Source organism: Macrobrachium nipponense, chromosome 47 (genome assembly GCF_015104395.2).
Source record: "Macrobrachium nipponense isolate FS-2020 chromosome 47, ASM1510439v2, whole genome shotgun sequence".
In the NCBI taxonomy this organism is placed as follows: Eukaryota; Metazoa; Arthropoda; class Malacostraca; order Decapoda; family Palaemonidae; genus Macrobrachium; species Macrobrachium nipponense.
In genome coordinates, this window is record NC_087222.1 from 31,081,910 (window position 1) to 31,101,833 (window position 19,924).

The 19,924-nt window shown below is 38.1% G+C and overlaps 1 protein-coding gene across 1 annotated transcript in view; it reads right to left on the reverse strand.

The window, feature by feature from the left end:
• LOC135204840 (uncharacterized) overlaps window positions 1–19,924 on the reverse strand; it is a gene marked incomplete in the record, with an annotated part of 387,476 nt that overhangs the window by 11,997 nt on the left and 355,555 nt on the right. Inside the window, 11 exon segments of the mRNA XM_064235048.1 lie at window positions 1,148–1,335; window positions 1,797–1,913; window positions 3,065–3,231; window positions 3,775–3,923; window positions 4,323–4,584; window positions 6,125–6,339; window positions 6,952–7,139; window positions 7,443–7,554; window positions 8,852–8,947; window positions 10,445–10,564; window positions 16,597–16,676. Of these exon segments, the coding sequence (XP_064091118.1) occupies window positions 1,148–1,335; window positions 1,797–1,913; window positions 3,065–3,231; window positions 3,775–3,923; window positions 4,323–4,584; window positions 6,125–6,339; window positions 6,952–7,139; window positions 7,443–7,554; window positions 8,852–8,947; window positions 10,445–10,564; window positions 16,597–16,676 (1,694 nt within the window).

Consider the following 19,924-nt stretch of genomic DNA (forward strand, 5'->3'; position numbering starts at 1 on the left):
AACAGGGAATTGGAAAGGAAAAACATCAGAATAAGCCATAAATGCCACAAGACACAGAAACAAATAAAATCCCATCTCACTCACTGTCTCAGGTGAAGGTTCTTTTCAAATGTCTTGTGTTCTCCCATAGTATTCTTGCAAACTTTGCAGTCCTTAAAACTGTTGCTATAGTTCACACAGAAAATGTACCCTATAAGTGTCTCATCTTGATTCCCTTGAACAGAATTCTCTAAAAACTGTGGCTGTTATTTCATGCTAGTGCCTCTCAAATAACATACCTGGCATTACATGTCTTTAAGGTGCTGGTTGAAACTATAAGTTTATCTGGTGAGAGAGAAAATGTGATAATTCACCCAATCACACCATCCACTTCTGGAGACGGGAGGATTTTTGTCAGTCATCACTGACAGATTTCAAAATCATTAAATTTCGTTTCCAATTTTTACTCATAACTGTCCAGACATCTCAGGGCTGCTCCTGAACCAATCAATGATTAAAATGATGCCTGACAGTGCAATTAAGGAGGACTTCTTATTAAGTGCAAGAATCATTGGCCATTATATTTGTCAAGAAAAAAATATTTTGTACTGTTTAATTTGATTAGAACACTTCCTTTCTCTATTAACTCCAAACAATTTGAACTGGTATTTCTCTGTAACAGTCCAATCTCTACCCAAATATGTATTGCCTCAACTGCTAATATATTCTCTGTTAAATACATGGTGAACAATGTTCTAAGAAAATTGAGTTTGAAATGAAAAGCCAAAATCCTCTCACTTACAAAAAACCAGCGAAATAATAATCTCAAATACTTTGAGGTTTTGGATACTGTAGTCCACTTTAGCATGCTCGATTATAAAGATCAATTCAACCTACAATTAAGAGACAGAATATGTATATGATTTAAGCCAACGGCCAAGCGCCGGGACCTACAAGGTCAAAAGGAATGAAGGAGGTTGCAGCAACTAGGGGCTGAAAGGACACTGCAAAGACCCTCAAGTAATGCCTACAGTACACAACGTGAGGTGCACTGACGGCACTCCCCCTATAAGGGAAACCTAGCTTGGCGTTTGATGGCAGTAAGGTTGCCTATTATACTGCAGTTTTACTATAATTGAACATGAACTGTACATTCACCACAACTTACACATAATTATTATTGAGATGAGTTGGAGTTGCTAAAGCTGAAGGGTTGGACACCAGAGGAGGCGTCGAAAGAGGGTTGAGCGTTGGTAGGTGACAATTGACCGGCTGGTTTTCCTTGCAGTCGTCACCTAGGAGTGCACTGATGTCCTCCACCAAGGCCAGCACCTTGCTCGCCTCACTTTCATAACCCTGGAAAAATGCACGGCGTGTTTTTTATCATGTTCTGGATAAGAGTCTGTTCAAATTTAGCCCCAATTCACAGTCGTGTGCAGGTGTGCTACAGAATATACAGCATTAAAATATATAAAATACTTTTGACCAAAGTCTTCATAATAATCCACATTTACTTTCTATTCATATTTGTTAAGCACATGCTTTATTTAAGCTTCTGAATACGTTTATAGTAATAAATGTTACAATGATCATTAAGTTAATTTAACAGTCCCCTGTGTGGGGTTGTGGAATGGAGACAGGGACAGGGATCCGGTCAGATGGAGACATCAAAAGTACTAGTTGGAAAGAGACTTAAGGGGAAAAAGAGAAGGCAGACAGAAATGCTGCTGTGGAATGAATAAAATTCTACAAGGGACCTTTATGTACTTCTCAAGGTGCACACAAGGTGCTGGAAGAGAGACCAGATGGAGACTCACCTGGGTGTTGATTTTGGCCAGAGCATCAATCAGGTGCAGGTGGAGCAGAGCCAAGTGCTTCCCAATGTCGATATCACCAGAAAACTCTAGCTCGCTAGTGTCTTCATCTGATGGACTCTGCAATACATTGGAACATTTTATTTTCAATACATTTGCTACGAATGTGTATCCCGATCCCTTCAGCCACTTGGCCTTTGCAAGTCCTGTCTGTCCTCAGATTCAGAGCTGCTGTAACTGATATCTATCAGATGTTACCATTTATGCCGTGATACTCGTTCTGGTGTCATTTGAAACGAGAAAAATTGTACTTAGCTGAGGTAGGGTATGTTCTGACCAAGGTAAGTCATCCCAAAGGGTTAAAGTTTAATACCACTGAATGATATAAATGAAAATGTGATTTTTCAATATGTATAGTCTAAATGTGGTACGGTATAATTTAAGACAAATGATCACAGGTCATTGCAAACACATTCTTATATTACTATTGTGAAAAAACTATACTACCAAACTATGTATTTTGAAAATGTATACAAATTTCATGATATATACCAGAGAAGTAACAACAGAACATTCAGTGTCCAGATATGGGTTCACATCACTCAATATAAAAAAAAAAAGTTTTTAACATCCAAGGTTCCCTCGTATTTGATTTGGTTACTACAGAAACTTAGATTAACATCCTGCCATAATTCATAATATTCATCAAATCACTAAAATACTAATGCAGAGGGTAATCCTTTTAAAAGCAGCCCCATAACTTATTCAAGGTTAAATTCTGATTTTCCCCTCTTACTTTTCATGTTTCCGTCATGCCCAGGAATAGTTAAGGGTTTGAGACTGATTTTTCAAACTGGACTCTACATTTAAAATGAAAATAATGCACATAACTCATATACTCACTCTTAGAAATAAACTGAAACTAAAAACAAAGGCATACATTGATGTTTGTTCAAATTCACCGCTACATACAATGTAGTATTGTAGCATGTACGTATATGTCAAAGTTTCTCAAAACTGATGCCAATCTTCATACACGACTTCCCACATCATTATATTCTATGGGATCCAGAAGTCATCTTATTGTCCAGTTCAATGGCAGTTTTTATTTCTCCCATGACCTGTCTTTGCTCAAATTCTATAACTCTTTCCTGTGAAGAGCAGGTTCTACCACACTCCCTCTAAACTGGGTTGGGTAAGAGTACGTATATACTGGGCTGCCTGACCCATTGTCCTATATCTGATTTACTCAAAACCTGTTAGTTACTTACAGAAATAGCTTGTAGGAAGTCCCTGCAACGATCTTGTTCCTTGTTGATGAACTCGTTCAGAAATTCCATGAAGCTCTCCTTCCCTTGGAAGTGAGTGAAATTGGCTAAGGTCTGCAGCGTCTTTGTCACAAGAGTGAGGTTCCTTGCTACACCTTCGTCAGGATACTCTGCAGGAAACAGGATGCAAGTATTAATTAAAGAATAAATAAGGTCAGTGAGATTGCAAATGACCATGATTTAAAAAAAAAATTGTACTGTACACCTCATTTCATCCAATCTCTCTTATGATTTTGAATCTCAGAAAGGAAATAAATATTATTTGGCTCTTTGATGAAAATAAGTAAAACAATGCTTTATTGTGTCTAAAACCAAAACAAATTCTTGAAAATACAAAACCTCTTAATATATATTCATCCACTGGAACAAAAATTCCCTTGTAATTCACTAAGATGTAATTGCTTTCAAATCAAAACACTAGTTGAATCTAGACTATATTAATCATATTGACTTTTAGCTCTCACAGTTACTAAATACAGCAAAGCAGACAAGGCTACAGGCAGCAAACCAACTGTGGATCACCTTTTTTTTTATGTAGGGACATTTAATATCATCCCTTCATCAATATAACAAAGGCTCTAGCTCCTGTGTAGCCCCTAATGCAACTATGATATAGTTTACAGTAATTAGTTCTATATACAGCAACAAAATACCTTGAACGATGTTGAAGAGAGAAGGTGACAGAACGGCTGGGCACAAGAATCGCAGGAAGACACAGGCTGATATCAAATGATCAGTCATCTCGCCCTTTCCCAGGTGGGCCAGGTGCTCTCGCAGTGTGTGAAAGACTTTTCGTAGCTCCCTGTTTACAGGATAAGATTGTCTATCAAATACTTCTCAAATCATCAGTAAAATACTGGGAGAAGGTGGGGCCGAAATAAATCTCCTTCAATGCAGGGGATTAACCCTCTATTGGAATGACATAATGATTGTAAAAGATGTGGAGTCTAATACAAAATAATATCCCGTTGCTAAGTAACCGAATGGTTCCTGGCCATGTACAAAAAAAATCTAATCCTTCGGGCCAGCCCTAGGAGGGCTGTTGATCAGCTCAGTGGTCTGGTTAAAATATGATATAATGAACTTAACGTGTCTACCATCTGAAGTACTTGTCATCTATTTGCAATATCAATACCTAAGCTAAAAATGAAAAGATAAACCTTGAAACAGTCACTCTTCTTCTTTGTATTTCTGTACTTACACAGGGAAGCTGGTACTGGACTTGATGATTTTCTCCCAAATCTCGGAGACTCGCGCTTTCAGCGCCTCGCGCTGTCGTTGAAGTGACTGAAGGCTCGTGATTCTGAGAGGGTCTACTTCCAGGTCTTCTGAGGTCGTGATCAGCGTATCTATCGTCGCGTAGAGCAGGTCACACAGGTACTGCTCACCTACCAGCTTCATGTAGGCCTCTATTGCTTTGGTTGCCACGCTGTTGCCTCGGAACAACAGGTGCTCGCTCTCAGCTGCCGGATACATTGGAGCATAAAATTTAGGCTTAAGGCTAAGCGCTCTTCTGCTCTGTAAAATGTACCTAGTATTCACCCTCACATATCATCTAACTAAACCTGAATGTTAAACGGAAGCAAATTTTCTAACCATGTCTTATTAAAGAAAACCCTTTAATACAATTCAAAATTACAAAGCTAAGACAGGCATGAATTACTCTCAAAATTAGCTATCCCACTTATCAGTAGGCATACTTCTAAAAAAAATTTTGACCTTACATCATTAGAAAAAGGATCAATATGACAAAGCATTTACATCAAAATTTAAAGAATCATGACTATTATAAGATTTTGGGAGGACATAGTGAATCCTATTATATAAATTAGATACGTATACTACTTTCCACAACAAAAGCTTTCATTAATGAATGATAATCTAGGAATACATTAAACAGAGGTACTTTATTGTGGAAACAATTAGTACTGGAAAAACTACATAAAAATACTCCCTTTTAATACAAGTTTCTACAAAACAAAATTCACTTTACATTTTTAGTTTTCATAACTGAGGTCATATTTGATCATCTGATAAGAGGAATGGCTGTACAAAGTATACTAACACATCTCTTATTACGTACTAGGGTTTATTTGTACTCTTTTTAAGTAATGCAGCGGGTGTCTATTTAGCAATCACGCTGTGTAAACACAGAAAGAGCAATAAAAGCAGCCACACCCTCATTTTTATGTCATCATGAAACACTGGGTAAAATTATTCTCACCTACAAGACTCAAGAATGGCTGTGAGCATAAGCAAGCTCTAAGTACTTCTAAATATGAATTGTAATGATGGTTAATATCACTAACTGCATACAGTACAATAATGTTAATGAAAATGTTCAATAGGTAATAAAAGCATCATTGAATGCCTTTGGAAATCGTTACTAGTCCCAAGACTGAATAAATCATCTTGAGCCAGATGTTTTGATCACTTCTGACTCCTTATACTGAAGGGCTCTCCAGTCTCCCACCCTTCCACTACTGCAGAACTCAAATTTGGGTTTTTGGCTGCATTAGGTCTTGCCTCTCTTGCCTGTGTGTCAAAACTAAACGATTCAAATTATTCCTCTTTTGCTTTTGTGACCCATTCCTAGGAAGGAAAGAGTCCCCTTCTTGATTTGTTCTTTGTGGTCTCTTTCTACCTTGCTGTCCAAAGCTCTTCCCTTTGCCTAGCTCCAGTTTTCTCTTCTTATTTAAGGATAAATCTCTTAGATAAGCCTGAAGCGAGAGTCTGCACATGTCAAGACACTGTAATAATTACAATATTAATAGGAGCTGCTCCAGTAGGCCTACTCTTCTTCCTATCAATTTCAATCCTGAACATCTTCATGTAGTTCTCTATCTCACCTCTTTGTTGTAATACCTGAGCTCTGTTGCTCTGTGTTAGAACACTGACTTCTAAAAATCAGCTGACTAACCCCAACAAAAATCAAACCTCTCCTAGCCCCAATGCATAACGGAAACTCCCTAACACCGAAACGACTTCCAAAGAAAGACGCACCTTTCTTCTGGGTCTCGATGAGGATCAGGTTAACCAGGAATGTCACAGCTCTCTGCTCCGCCTGCATTATGTGGATGAGTGTGGTCGCAATGTCCTCTTTGGCTTTGACAGATATGGCGGGTTCTAGGAGCTGACACAAGGAAGTAGAGTTGTCTTTCAGGTAGGACCGCAAGGCGTTGTACTTTACTAGAGGCAGGATGTCTAAAGACTGGAACCTGGAAAATATGATGCAATGTTAAAGAATCAAAAGAATATATGGTTAGTGCAGGAAGAGTACAATTACCAGCAACACAACAGCTGGAAAGTATCTGGACCAAATGGTAATGCAAAATGCTCTGTGCTTTTAAATAAAAAATGCATATCTAAGACCTTTTAATATATATATATAGAGCATTTTCACATCTATATGTAATACAACACTGAAGTGAGGCACTAAATCCACTGTAAGTTAATCCAGATAAGTCTATAATTAGAATATTATGATCTACAGAAAAATCAATTCGATGAGATATTCTAAACGTATCAATGGTCATTCAAGTTTGGTATTTATGCACAGCCAGTCCCTGACTTGAAATTAGCCCAACTTTGGCCCAGGTGCACTTACACCCACAAAGTTTCCAAGAAATGGATGCAACAAAAATCTCTTCGAAATCAACGTCACAAATGATTGCAAGTCTAAAAATTGACAAATAAAGTGAATGCATAATCAATTTAAGCTACAAACTTTGCAAATGCATATATAAGAGAGCTAATAAAACCGAACATAGAAGATGAGAAAAATGGTCGCACAGACACAGACAGGCCCAGGTCAGCAACCTCTCCCTTACTTATGCTTAATCCTGATGGAGGGGACGTCGCCCCTGTCCTGTTTCTCGACCTTGACCAGGTACCAGTTCTCGATGAGGGCGGCTCGCCCGGGGCTGGGGAGTTTCACGTCGATTTCGACGCTCCCAATCGTCTTCACGGTGGGTTTCTTGTCCGCCTCTCGCATCAGCTCGATGCAGATTGTGAAACCCTGGGGGAAAGGGATAGGTATTGTGATGACTTGACAGTTACTGATGTGCCTAGCTGTCAAACTTTTCCCTAGTTCTAGATTTCTGCACTTTCCCTTACTAATGAACACCTTAAAATTCTTTGTAAGTTTGAACTTCAAGTCAGTGGCCCCTTTAGTGGGCTTGTTCCATATAAATAGGTTTCCTAACTCCCCCCAACCCCCAAAACAAGAACAACAACAACGAAGTAGTTTGCAGGCTTACTCCCCGAGCAAGCAAAAAATTGAATATGAGTATGTGGATGAAAGTCACATAAAGAGACACACCTGTGGAAGTGAATCCAGTTCAAAGTACTCTCCCCAGAAGCACATGCTGGTCATCTGCTTCTTGTGGGTACACCTGTACAGCTCGTTGTTCAATTTAAGGCGGCAGAAGTACCTGCACGTTAAGAGAATATTCATTAATATGGGGTATTTACTGGCATTGTCGTCACTATGTTGTAGATAGCAGGCCCTACAACCACAACAACATAAAATAATAATAATAATAATAATAATAATAATAATAATAATAATAATAATACAGGCAGTCCCCGCGTTATGACGGGGGTTCCGTCGTTGAGACGCGTTGTAACCCGAAAATCGTCGTAAGCCAGAACATCATCAAAAATCCTAAGAAAACCTTACTTTTAATGCTTTGGGTGCATTGAAAACTATGGAAATTGCATTCATATTGCATTTTTCATCAAACAAAACCTTCAAATATTGATTATTTTGCATTTTTGGTGTCATATTTCTTCTGCCAGATGAGTGTTGTAGGCGTTGTAACCCTGGAAATAATTTCTGATGAATGTAATGAAAAAGCGCCTTAACTTCGGAATGTCGTAAGCCAAACCCGTCGTAACCCGGGGACTGCTTGTAATAAAAATAATAATATCCATTTCAGCTCAAGGACACATACATGCAATATCCAAAGTAGAAACAATAACATACACAGATGACATGTTAAAAATGATACATCAGCAATATTCACACAGTTGCCGAAGAAATATAAAAATAAAAAGTGTTCATGATAATGGTAATGACTCTAATAATATTGAGACTAGTAGTACAAAATATATTAAAAATGATAGCAATTAAACCTCCAGCTTACTCAGGCTGCACGTTAAAATCTATGGTCAGATAGCAGCATGTTGTTTCACCAACGAAAATTGAAATAAACTGGTTATATTTTATTAGAAATAACTGTTCTGTCCTGTTTAACATGCACATTATTTTTTACATTTTCTATCTATTACACCGTAAATATCCTATCTTGAAATTCCTGTATCTTTAACTCAACAAAAAATTCCTTTTTCACACCTTTGTAGGCTTACTACCCGAGTAAGCGAAAATTTATACCATTTCAAGCAAGACTTATACGTAAGCACAAATTGTAACTTTTACGGACCCGTCATCTCTATTCTTACAGCTAACGTTCCTCTAAAAACAATGTTTAATTCAAGTCATGACGCGAAAGCCGAAGCTCCCCATTGCCTTAACAAAATTATAGGACCCTTCGTTAAAATAGAGAATTTATCATCGATACTTTCAAACGGAACACGATCCCGAGTAGAATTCAATTCAATTCGCCCCTCTTCGCCCAGATGATGTAATTATGAGGGCGCTGAAATGACAGAGAACGAAAAACAAAAGAAGAGGCAAGAGACAAGACGCAGAGGGTCGACGATGCTCACTTCTTTTTGCTCGGGATGTCCTTCGCTTCCATGATCCAGATCATGAGGGTGTTCTCCGTGCGTCGCGTCTCGTCTCGGTTGACTTGGTTCCGGGTCCTGCGGGTGGGAAATGGGACAGTTAGTTGCTGGTTTTGTGAAGGAATATTGATGCATATAATGTTCCCCGTCACAAAATTATATATATAAAGGGATACTATCGTAGATTCACATCAACCGTGCATCTGATGTCTAGACTAGCCCCTTACAACGCTCCTGTTGGCTTTTTTCACCACATACGTACATGATTGTAACAAGCCCAATACCCTCTTAACTTCTTGATTTCTTCACACTTTCTACAAAGCCTAAGACCTAAATGACTAAATGAAGATATTCTGATAGCCATGGACTCCATCTGATATCCTAGGCATTGGAATTCCTTCATTCGAGTCTTCATTGGGATCCTAGGCTTTGTGGTGACAAGTGAAGTCGAGGATCTACATCAGCTTCAAAACAATTCTAACTTTTTCTTGATAATGTCCAATCAAGAATGCTGACATTTGTAAGTAATCAGACCATATTTTTCTCACATTTCATATTCTCATCTATCATGATATAAACATTCACACATTCACACAAACATGCACCAAATTTGCTTTCTAACATCCCTCAGCAATCTTGCACCCGTGAACTGTACCCTGAAGATGTCAGTTTGAAATATACACGAAAAGGCTCATGTTAGTTTCATTTACTTTCTCATTGCTACTGCCTTTCACACTACATGAATTTAGCACAGTGATCCATACGATGGTAAGCATCTTACGTGTTAATCATTTCAAATGAAATATATTTTTTCTGGGTTTACTCACAGTTTACACTTGCCATCACTAATGAGAGAGAGAGAGAGAGAGAGAGAGAGAGAGAGAGAGAGAGAGAGAGAGAGAGAGAGTTACAAGGATTAGGATGTCTCAAAGACTTATTAGTCCATCTTGAGAGGAGACATCTTGTCCTCAACTTATCTCTAAGAGCAGGTCTTAAAAAATTCATTCTGTGTCCTCCTAATGATATTTTGTCTAGCTTTCTTTTGAAAGCTCTTCCACACAGTTGCTGTTTACAACTTCTGGTGGGGCAGAGAGAGAGAGAGAGAGAGAGAGAGAGAGAGAGAGAGAGAGAGAGAGAGAGAGAGAGAGAGAGAGAGAATTACTGTCCATTTAATTAGTATCTACAGCTCTGCCCAGGAAAGAGAAGACGTATCATTCCATTCCTGGACAGAGGACTGAAGAGGCAGACAGGAATACCACGGAGTCATTAACCCAGAAGACATTCAGACACACATCCAGACAGATTAACAGACACCTTGGAGCGAGTGAGGACAATAATCAGTGAAACGTCCGCGGAAGGCGGAGTAGCTACTGTTTTACAGCGGGAGGAGCAAATAGAATTATCCGAGGTGAGGGGCGCAGTGGAATTCTGCCTCGAGGATATATGGCAATAGGGGAGGAGAGACTGTAATGAAATGAATTACCTCAATGAAATGAGATTAACGGGGAATATAGCGAGCCTTACGAGAGAGAGAGAGAGAGAGGAGAGAGAGAGAGAGAGAGAGAGAGCCCTTACCTGTCATGGAAGGAGGAATGGTGGTGCAGGACGGAATCCTGGTGGGGGGGGTGGGTGCAGGACTGGAGGGACTCATGGGAGCGGGCCGACCTGAGGCTGCCGTCGCCTATCTCCGTCGACCTGAAATTAGATAGAGAAAAAAAATTAATTAAATAAATACATTAAACCAACTAATTATTTAATGGTGGAATTAAAAAAAGTAAGTAAATAGTGGATTAAATAAAGTAATTAATTAATGGATTAAAAAAAGTAAGTAAATAGTGGATTAAATAAAGTAATTAATTAAATGATTAATTAATTAATTAAGGGGTTAAATTAAGTCATTAATTAATGCATGAAATAAAGTAATAAATTACAGGACTAAATCAAGTAATTAATTACTGGGTTAAATCAAGTAATTAAATATATTAAATCAAGTAATTAATTATGGGACTAATTAAAGTAATTAATTACTGGATTAAATAGTAATTAATTACTGGATTGCATAAATAAGTTAATTAATGATTAAATACAGTAATTCAAATTGACCAAAATACAGTTATTAATTAATGAATTAAATACAGTAAATCATTAATGATTTAATTTAATCAATCAAATTAAAAAATCTAAAAATAATTAACTAAATAAAATAAAACAAATAAGCAAATAAAAATTTTTATTATATTAAACTAATAAAAAATAAAGTGATTAAATACATAAAGGAAAGTAAGTCATTAAATAAATTAAAAATAATTGATAATTTAAGTAACAAATTAAATAAAAACTAAACTGAATTTTGAAAATCAATTAAGTAAACAGATCAATATAAGAATAATACTAATAATAATAATCATAAAATAATAATAAACCTCCATATATCATCAGAACGCGAAACGACAATAAATAAAAAGTAAGTAAAAAGCGAGACTTCTTCATTGACCACACATCCCGCAACACCTAGATTTCGTCTGCATCTTGTCCCCCTCGCATCATCGTCAGTGTACAACAAACAACAACAACAACAACAACAACAACAACAATAATAATAATAATAATAATAATAATAATAATAATAATAATAATATAATAAGCCTCCATATATCATCAGAACGCGAAAAGACAATAAAATAAAAAGCGAGACTTCTTCAGTGACCACAGCATCCCACACAACCTGAGATTTCGTCTGCATCTTGGCCAACCGCCTCATCGTCAGTGTAACACAAAACCCATAGAACAGCAGCCATAGGTCTGGTAACGTTCGCCTATGTAACATGAGGGGTTGCAATATACCTATGGGTGCTGTGGGTTACCATAGACACCGCACGCAGGTTACACCTGATTGGGCTGCTTTGAAAACCGTTATTGGTTAGCAAATTCTCAATTCCAGGAATTCTTCTCTGGAAGCTTCTATTTCAAGTCCAGTGGCCTCCCTTTGGTGGTGGGCTTGTTCCGTATGAGTAGGGTTCATCTTCTGAATAATAACAATAATAATAATAATAATAATAATAATAATAATAATAATAATAATAATAATAATAATAATAATAATATTCTTTGGAAGCTTGAATTTCAAGTCAGTGGCCCCTTTGGTGGACTTGTTCCGTATGAATAGGGTTCATCTTCTGAATAATAATGATAAATTTTATTTCAAAGTAGACACAATAACACACACACTGCACAAGATAAGATGATAAAAAATGACGCATCGGCCATATCCACGCAGTTTCTGAAGGAGTATAAAAAAAATAGTCTTAATAATAATGGTAATGACAGTGATAATATTGAGAATAGTATAGTAAGTACTCTCACAACAGGCCAGACCTCCTTCTGCCAGAGCTTAGCAACAAGACAAGACAGAAGAAGAAGAAGAAGAATCCAGCCACTACAAAAGACACGAGAGAGAGAGAGAGAGATTCTCGTCACCTCTTCATTTTCCACCACCCACTCGAGAGATAAGACAGCAGCCTCTGCCGAAGGTTATCTCGCATTCCAAGGGCGTCTGTCGTCTTCTGTCCCGCCCCCGTCACCTTTTATTGGGGGATTAAGTAGCCGTTTTCATCCTGGCAAATGAGCTCTTTTTTTTTTCTTTCTTTCTTTTTATGTCTCTTTGATATGGCCACTTTTAAAGGTTCATCAAGGTACTCGGACTGGGTGGGTCTTGGTTTTATATATATATATATATATATATATATATATATATATATATATATATATATATATATATATATATATATATATATATATATATATATATATATATATATAATATAATAGATATATTATATATATATATATATATATATAAGTATATATATATATATATATATATATATATATATATATATACACACACACACACACACACACACCACATATGTATTATATATATATATATATATATAGATATATATATAAATCCTATATATATATGATATATATAATTATTATATTCTATAGTAGATAATAGATATATATATAAGATATATATATCATATATTAATCTATATTATATAATCTATATAATAATAAATACTAAAATAGTTATATAATAAATATAGATATTATATAATAATATTATATAAGTGGTGGTTCCTTCTTTTCCCAATAATTAAACCTTCAAATTCCAAATAATTTTAAAACCTTTTTTTTTTTTTTAAAATTCAAAGTTTTTTTTTTTTTTTTTTTTTTTTCAAAAAACATAAGTGTTTCTTTACACCGTCTCTGTCTTAATCTTAATCTTGATCCACTAAATCATATATGACTTTTTTTATCCGAATGATGTCAAGACAAAAATAAATAAATAAATAAATAAAACAGACAATAAAATACGAAGGGGAATTATTCTCCAAAAACTCTTGAGTTCCTGATCATTTCCTTTTATCAATATCATTCCATTTTTTTTTTATTGACCTCTCTCTCTCTCTCTCATACAATCTAGTTTTCTCGGTGTCTCTATCTCTCGTATATTATCCTACACATTTCCTGTTTTGCTTCACAACTGTCAATCTCTGTGTGTCTGTGTGTATACAGTATATTGTGTGCGTTTACCCTGCCTTACAAACAATTGACCAAAACCAGCCACAAACATAAACAAACAAACACACAAACTGTACATCCTGTATGAATCACACCAGAACATTCTATACATGGCTTCATTTTGACCTTCTGGTCCTGCAAATCTTGGGAGGGGGGGGGGGGGAGGTGAGAGAGGAGGGGAAGGGAGGGAGGGAGGGAGACGATACCACAGAGGAAGGTCAGCACCTAAGAATGACCTCTGGTGACCCCTTCTTTCCTTAAAGATGTCCACGAAGGCATGACATAAGGCTTCCTAGTTTTTTTTTGGTCAACATGGGGACATTTGTTTATTCTTTTTATTATTCTTCATAGGTTATTTTCGTATATTTGGAATTCTCAATTCCTTACTACATTGTGTAGGTACTTCGCTTTTTGTATTTAACTTCTTTTTTTTATGAATTTTTCATGCAAGAAAGAGGAGTTTGCATTTTTATCATTTGAAGGTTAAAGTAAGCCATAATCGTGCGTCTGGCAACGATACAGGACAGGCCTCCAACCACTCGTGGCTATAGTTTCACAGGCTGCGACTCGTACAGCACTATACCGAGACAACAGAGAGATATTGTCTATTTTCGGTGGCCGTGATTATACGCTGTACAGAAAACTTGTTTTCTTGTTTAGTTTTGTGAAGACTTAGAGAAAGGGATGGTTGCCATTATGTTCGGTTACAACAGGAAAAACAAACAAAAAACGATAAGGCCACAATATACAACAGAGGAAAAAACCAAACAATGGGAAGAATGTATTTCACACACCTCGAAATAAACATTCTCTCTCTCTCTCTCTCTCTCTCTCTCTCTCTCTCTCTCTCTCTCTCAACGCTTTATTTCAATGTTGTGACAATAAAAACCTCATCTTTTCAATAAGACAGCTGCACATTCTCTCTCTCTCTCTCTCCAGCTGTCCTCCTCTCCTCTCCCTCGGTAGCAGCGGATTCTTTCTCTAAGTCCAGCACGAAAACGATCTCAGGAAGCACCATTTCCGGCCTACGAGGTTTTAGTAAACAACAACAACAACAACAGTACCGACGGAAGGTGCTGTAGTATTAAATAATACACATATCTCTCTCTCTCTCTCTCCTTTCTTGTTACTATAAAAGCATTAGCAGACAGAGAGAGAGACAGACGCCCACCTCTTGTGTGATCCCAAGTCGAACCCTGTCCCGTCAAGCTCCAAAAATATTGAAGGCGGAGGTGGTCCTGCTCAACTGACGAGGGAGAATATAAAATACGTTAAGCCCTTCTTCGCTAACCTCATTACGTCCCTAATTCATTCATGTATTCAGATGCTTTTCTACGGAGCCCAATTAGCTGTATCCAGGTGAGGCACTCGCCTACAAGAGACGTTGGGTACGACTTTGTCTGTCCGCCCTCACATCTTGAGAACGACTGAGGCTACAAGGCTGCAGATTGGTACGTTGATCATCCACCCTCCAATCATCAAACGTACCAAATCGCAGCCCTCTAGCCTTAGTGGCTTTTAAAACATTTAAGGTTAAACTTAGCCATAATCGTGCGTCAGGCAACGATATAGGGCAGGCCAACAACGGGGTGTGGTTAAAGCTTCATAGGCAGCAGCTCGTACAGCATTATACCATGACTTTCGAAAGATAGATTTCTTTTCGTTGGCCTTGATTCTGAGCTGTAAAGAAAACTCGATTTCGCAAAAGAACCTTAGGTGCAATTTTTTTTTTTTCTTTTGGTACTACACGAAACAGATGTGTGAAGTTAAATATAGATCACAGACGTCTTTGTCCCTTCCTGTGTTTGTTCAATGATCCGTAATAAATCGCCTTATAAGTATTACTGAATAAATTCTAAAGCTTTCTCATATCCTGTAAACAAAACAGCCATGGTATATAAAATGTAGAGCGCAACTCCCAGTTTGTATCTTCTCTCTCCTGATAGCTCGAGTTAATACTATCTTTTATTTCCTGTCAAACCCCTCTTCCACCTGCTCCTCTCCCAGTAACTCAACCACCGACATCCATTCCTCCTCCTCCTCCTGCTCACTCAACCTCCTCCTCCGCAAAGTAATTATTGGTGACTATTTAAGCGGACCAGTATTTCTGGAGACCCACAATCAACGTCCACTTAGCACTGAAGGCCGGGAAATTCGCCTGCTACCAGATTCGCTACAATCTATTTATGAATGCGGGACGTCCTTCCTTCCTTTGCGACAGTTAAAGCAACCAATACTTCCAAGGATCCTCCGACGGCAAAAATCAACACTTGAATGGGAAATGATTTGGAAAATGAATTAATAATGGGGAGATGAATGGTAAAATGAGTAATGAATGGGAAAATGAATTGCAAAATGAGTAACGAATGGCTAAACGAATGGCAAGATGAGTGATGAATGGGTAAAGGAATGGCAGAATGAGTAACGAATGACTAAACGAATGGTAATAGAAGTAATGAATGGGAAGACGAATGGCAAAATCAGTAATGAGAAATAAATGGCAAAATGAGTCATGGGAAATGAATGGCAAAATGAGCAATGAGTAGGAAATGAATGGCAAAACGAGTAATGAATGGGAAACTGAAAGGTAAAATGAGAAATGAATAGCTAAACGAATGGTAAAATGAGTAATGAATGGGAAATTGAAAGGTAAAATGAGTAATGAATGGCTAAACAAATGGCAAAATGAGTTAAGAATGGGTAATGAATGTACTTCTAAATCAGGTTGGCCCGACGCAATTTCCTGAGTCGTACGCTAGTATTGCAGCAGCCCTAGTTTTTTTGGTATGCCCCTAGGTTAGGTTAGGTTAGGTTAGGTTAGGTTAAGTTAAGTTAAGTTAAGTTTGGTTAGGTTAGGTTAGGTTAGGTTGGGTTAAGTTTAGTTTAGTTTGGTTAGGTTAAGTTGGGTTAAGTTAGATTTACGCTAAGTTAAGTTAGGTTAGGTTATGTTGGGTTGGGTTGGGTTAGGTTAGAATCCCAATGGCAAATTGGGTGTAGGAAACCTAATGAGTTTATTTTTCTAGAAAACTCTATGGCTAGTTTTTGAGACGTGGCGTCCCGCTTTCTCCAGGAATTGGTCCCGTTGCTCAACACCATCTAGGTGGATAACTTAGTAGAAACTCTCGTGTGTTACTCACCCTTCTTCACTCCGAGAATTCTTCTTCTCTGGCTTGAACGAACCCTTGGTCTTCTTGTTGATCCGTGACCACAGATTATTCTGCAAAAGGAAAAATAACATTCAGTTGTCATGGGGTAGAAATGCGTGCAATGGCTAAGTGCAAAATGGGATAACAATCACAATAAAAATGAGGTTTTGCTTCTCATGTTACAGTAAATATGTGAAATCCCAAGGGAATTTGTGAAATTACCAATTCGCTAAGGAACATTTGATCCCCGAGGGCTGGTGCTAAACACGGTGTATTTGTGATTCATCTACACTGTTTCGCAGTGTTTATTACTAGCCCCTGGGGATTGTGCTTCACCGTGTTTAGTGCTATCCCCTGGAGGATCAAATGCCCCTAAGTGTGCACTTGGTCCCCCAGGGGCTAGAACTAAACATGGCAAAATAGTGCAGATGAATCACTGTTTTGTCGTGTTTAGTACGATCCCCTGGGTGGTCACTAAGTGCATTGGTCATTTCACAAATTCACTCCAAAGGATTTCATGAAATCACTGCTTTCACATATTTACTGTAACATATATATTCAGTTAAATCTTATTATGTTTCTGCAGACCTAAGCTTGAACTGTGTACCTAGGAATAAGCCAACTGTGGTGGGCCAACTGCCAAAACAGACTTGCTGATAACTGTGAAGGCAAGACAAGATCAAAATCTTACTATAATGGGCGTTAAGTCCGTCTGTCATTCAATCACGGCCAAACGGCTGGTCCGATTGGCAGGAAACGTGGCAGGGTTATAGTGGGGACCGCTAAGATGGTTTAGAATGGGGTTTCATCCTACCTCCCCTCCCCCCACCCCCTAATTTGCTAGTAATAAAATAATAATAAAATAATAATAATAAATATGACAGCAACTAATCTCCTGCATTCTATAAAGCAAAAAGACACTGTGGGGTTAATAAATCCTCTTTTAAAGTTCTCTCTCTCTCTCTCTATCTCTCTCAGCACCCAAATAAAATACCTTCAGAAATCCCCCTCCCCCCCCACACCCCAAATCCCACCCTTATCCGGGATGGTAATGAGGGCAAAACAATCACTCCACAATTTAACCCTTTAATTAGGATGACCAGTCCACCTCACTTAACGAGATATCGCCCCTCTGCTCTCCACCCGTTGGGAGTGCGACCCCCCGCCCCCCGCCGTTTCCTCTCTCCCCTACCGAGTCCTCAGGGGTCACCACGATCCCCTTTCCCCTACAGGGAGACGATACAACGCCACATGTAAATGGAGGGGACCAAATAAATTAATTTTATCGTCACTTCAACGGCAGAGGGGCGATGAGATGCGACCGTCCCCAGCGCTGCTTCCCGAAGTCTCTCTGCTGCTCGATAACCTCTTCACGTTCCAATTATATACGGAGACTGGAGGGCGACAGCTCTTCACGGGAGACAATGTAATGCGAACATTATACACACATTTATATATAGTCATAGATTACACTAACTTGTCGATCTTACGCACGATGCTTTGCGCAGTATATATTTCAAATGAGAAAAACTCTCCCGACTGCGTTACCTCTCGCGACTGATTCTACCCCGACCATGAATCAGTCCTGTGCCTTTTTGTAAGAGTATACAGAGGTGGCAGTGACGCTATCCACTCAGCCATCGAGAGAGAGAGAGAGAGAGAGAGAGAGAGAGAGAGAGAGAGAGAGAGAGAGAGGATTTTGACCTTGTGGTATACATAGTCCCACACCGATTCACCAGACTCGACTAACGACCAGGTTTTCATATTGAGGAGAATACAGAATCTGGGCCAAAGAACAAGCGCTGGGACCTACGAGGTCATTCAGAACTGCAAGGGAAATTGATAGTAAGGTATGAAAAGGTTTAACAGAAGGAAAACCTCAAAGCAGTTGCACTATGAAACAATTGTTAGAGAAGGTGTTAAGTCTTGATGGAATAAGGAGAATATGAATCGAGGTACAGTAAAAGGAATGAAAGCGGTTGCATCTAGGGGCCGAAAGGATGCTGTAATGCCTACAGTGCACCGTGTGAGGTTCACACTGATGGCACTGCTCCCCTAAGGGGAGACCAGGTTCGTATCTCAGTGCTTACTTCAATAGAAGGAGACGTGTTAAGAGGCTTTTATATATATATATATAATATATATATATATATTATATATATATATATAGATCTAAATGACTCGAGAGACAGCAAAAGTGACAGTTGTGAGTCCAGAAAAAAATGCGAAAGGAAAAGCAACTCTGGTTAATCCTATATACTTACGCCCAGATCCAAAGTCCTTTGCAAGGTTTCTGAAAGCTGCAGAAACATCAGTTTAGAAGCTTGCAAGTGGATGTAAAAATAACCACGACTACTTAACTTGCAATCAAACGTCGAGACTTTGATTTTTTGCTATTACTCTTTCTTTTATAAAACTCACAAGAAAATATTTTTGCCTCGTTTTCTTTGCTATTCTTATCAACTGTGTAAACGGTTCTCGTACGTAGTTTCTCCATATCTCTGAGAGTAAGTACAGAAAAACGGACGTATATTGACGCAAATAACCACTCACTTACGGACACACACTTGCACGGTTTCGCTTTTTGCATCAAATGAACAGATTTTTTTCATGGCTTGAGTGTAGATGCGCGTTTCGATGCGGAAAAATACCAAACTCAGACGGTCCTAGTATCATCTACATACACAACCCCCCCAAAAGCGTGTGAAAGCTCCCACTATTACCATCCATTCAGAAAAATTTAAAAAAGTATGACTCGGACTCAATTACTCATCTGAATTTACGAATAGGCAACCCACATTCATTAGCCTACCACATTCAATCAGGGGAAACTCGTGATGCCCTATGGAGTACACAGCTCAACAGCCTTAAGACTGTTTTTTTTTCTTTCTCTCAGTTGCCCAGACACGAAGAGAGAATGGAAAGGAGAAAGAATTATCGCGTGGAGAATGAGAGGTTGTAATTTTAGGGAAAGCAGAAGTAAGAAGCAAGTTCGGAGACTTGACAGACAATGATGTAAACTACCTACATTGCGGATTCCTAATTATCCCGAGTGTAAAAGCTTGCCACTGGTAATACAAACAAATAAAACAAATAAGTTAAAGAAGAAAACAATGAAAGGTGACTATGTTTGCTGGTAACTAAATGCGGAAAGAAATTTCACTTTTATTTGCCTCAAGTCACAAGCAATGACAAGCAGGGAAGAGACTTCAAGCGCATAAACACAGTAGATGCCACAGAATGAGCTAAAAATGGCAAAAAAACACATTACTGTTTAAACATAAGGACAAACAACCGCGAGGCTAATGAGAGGAGGTAT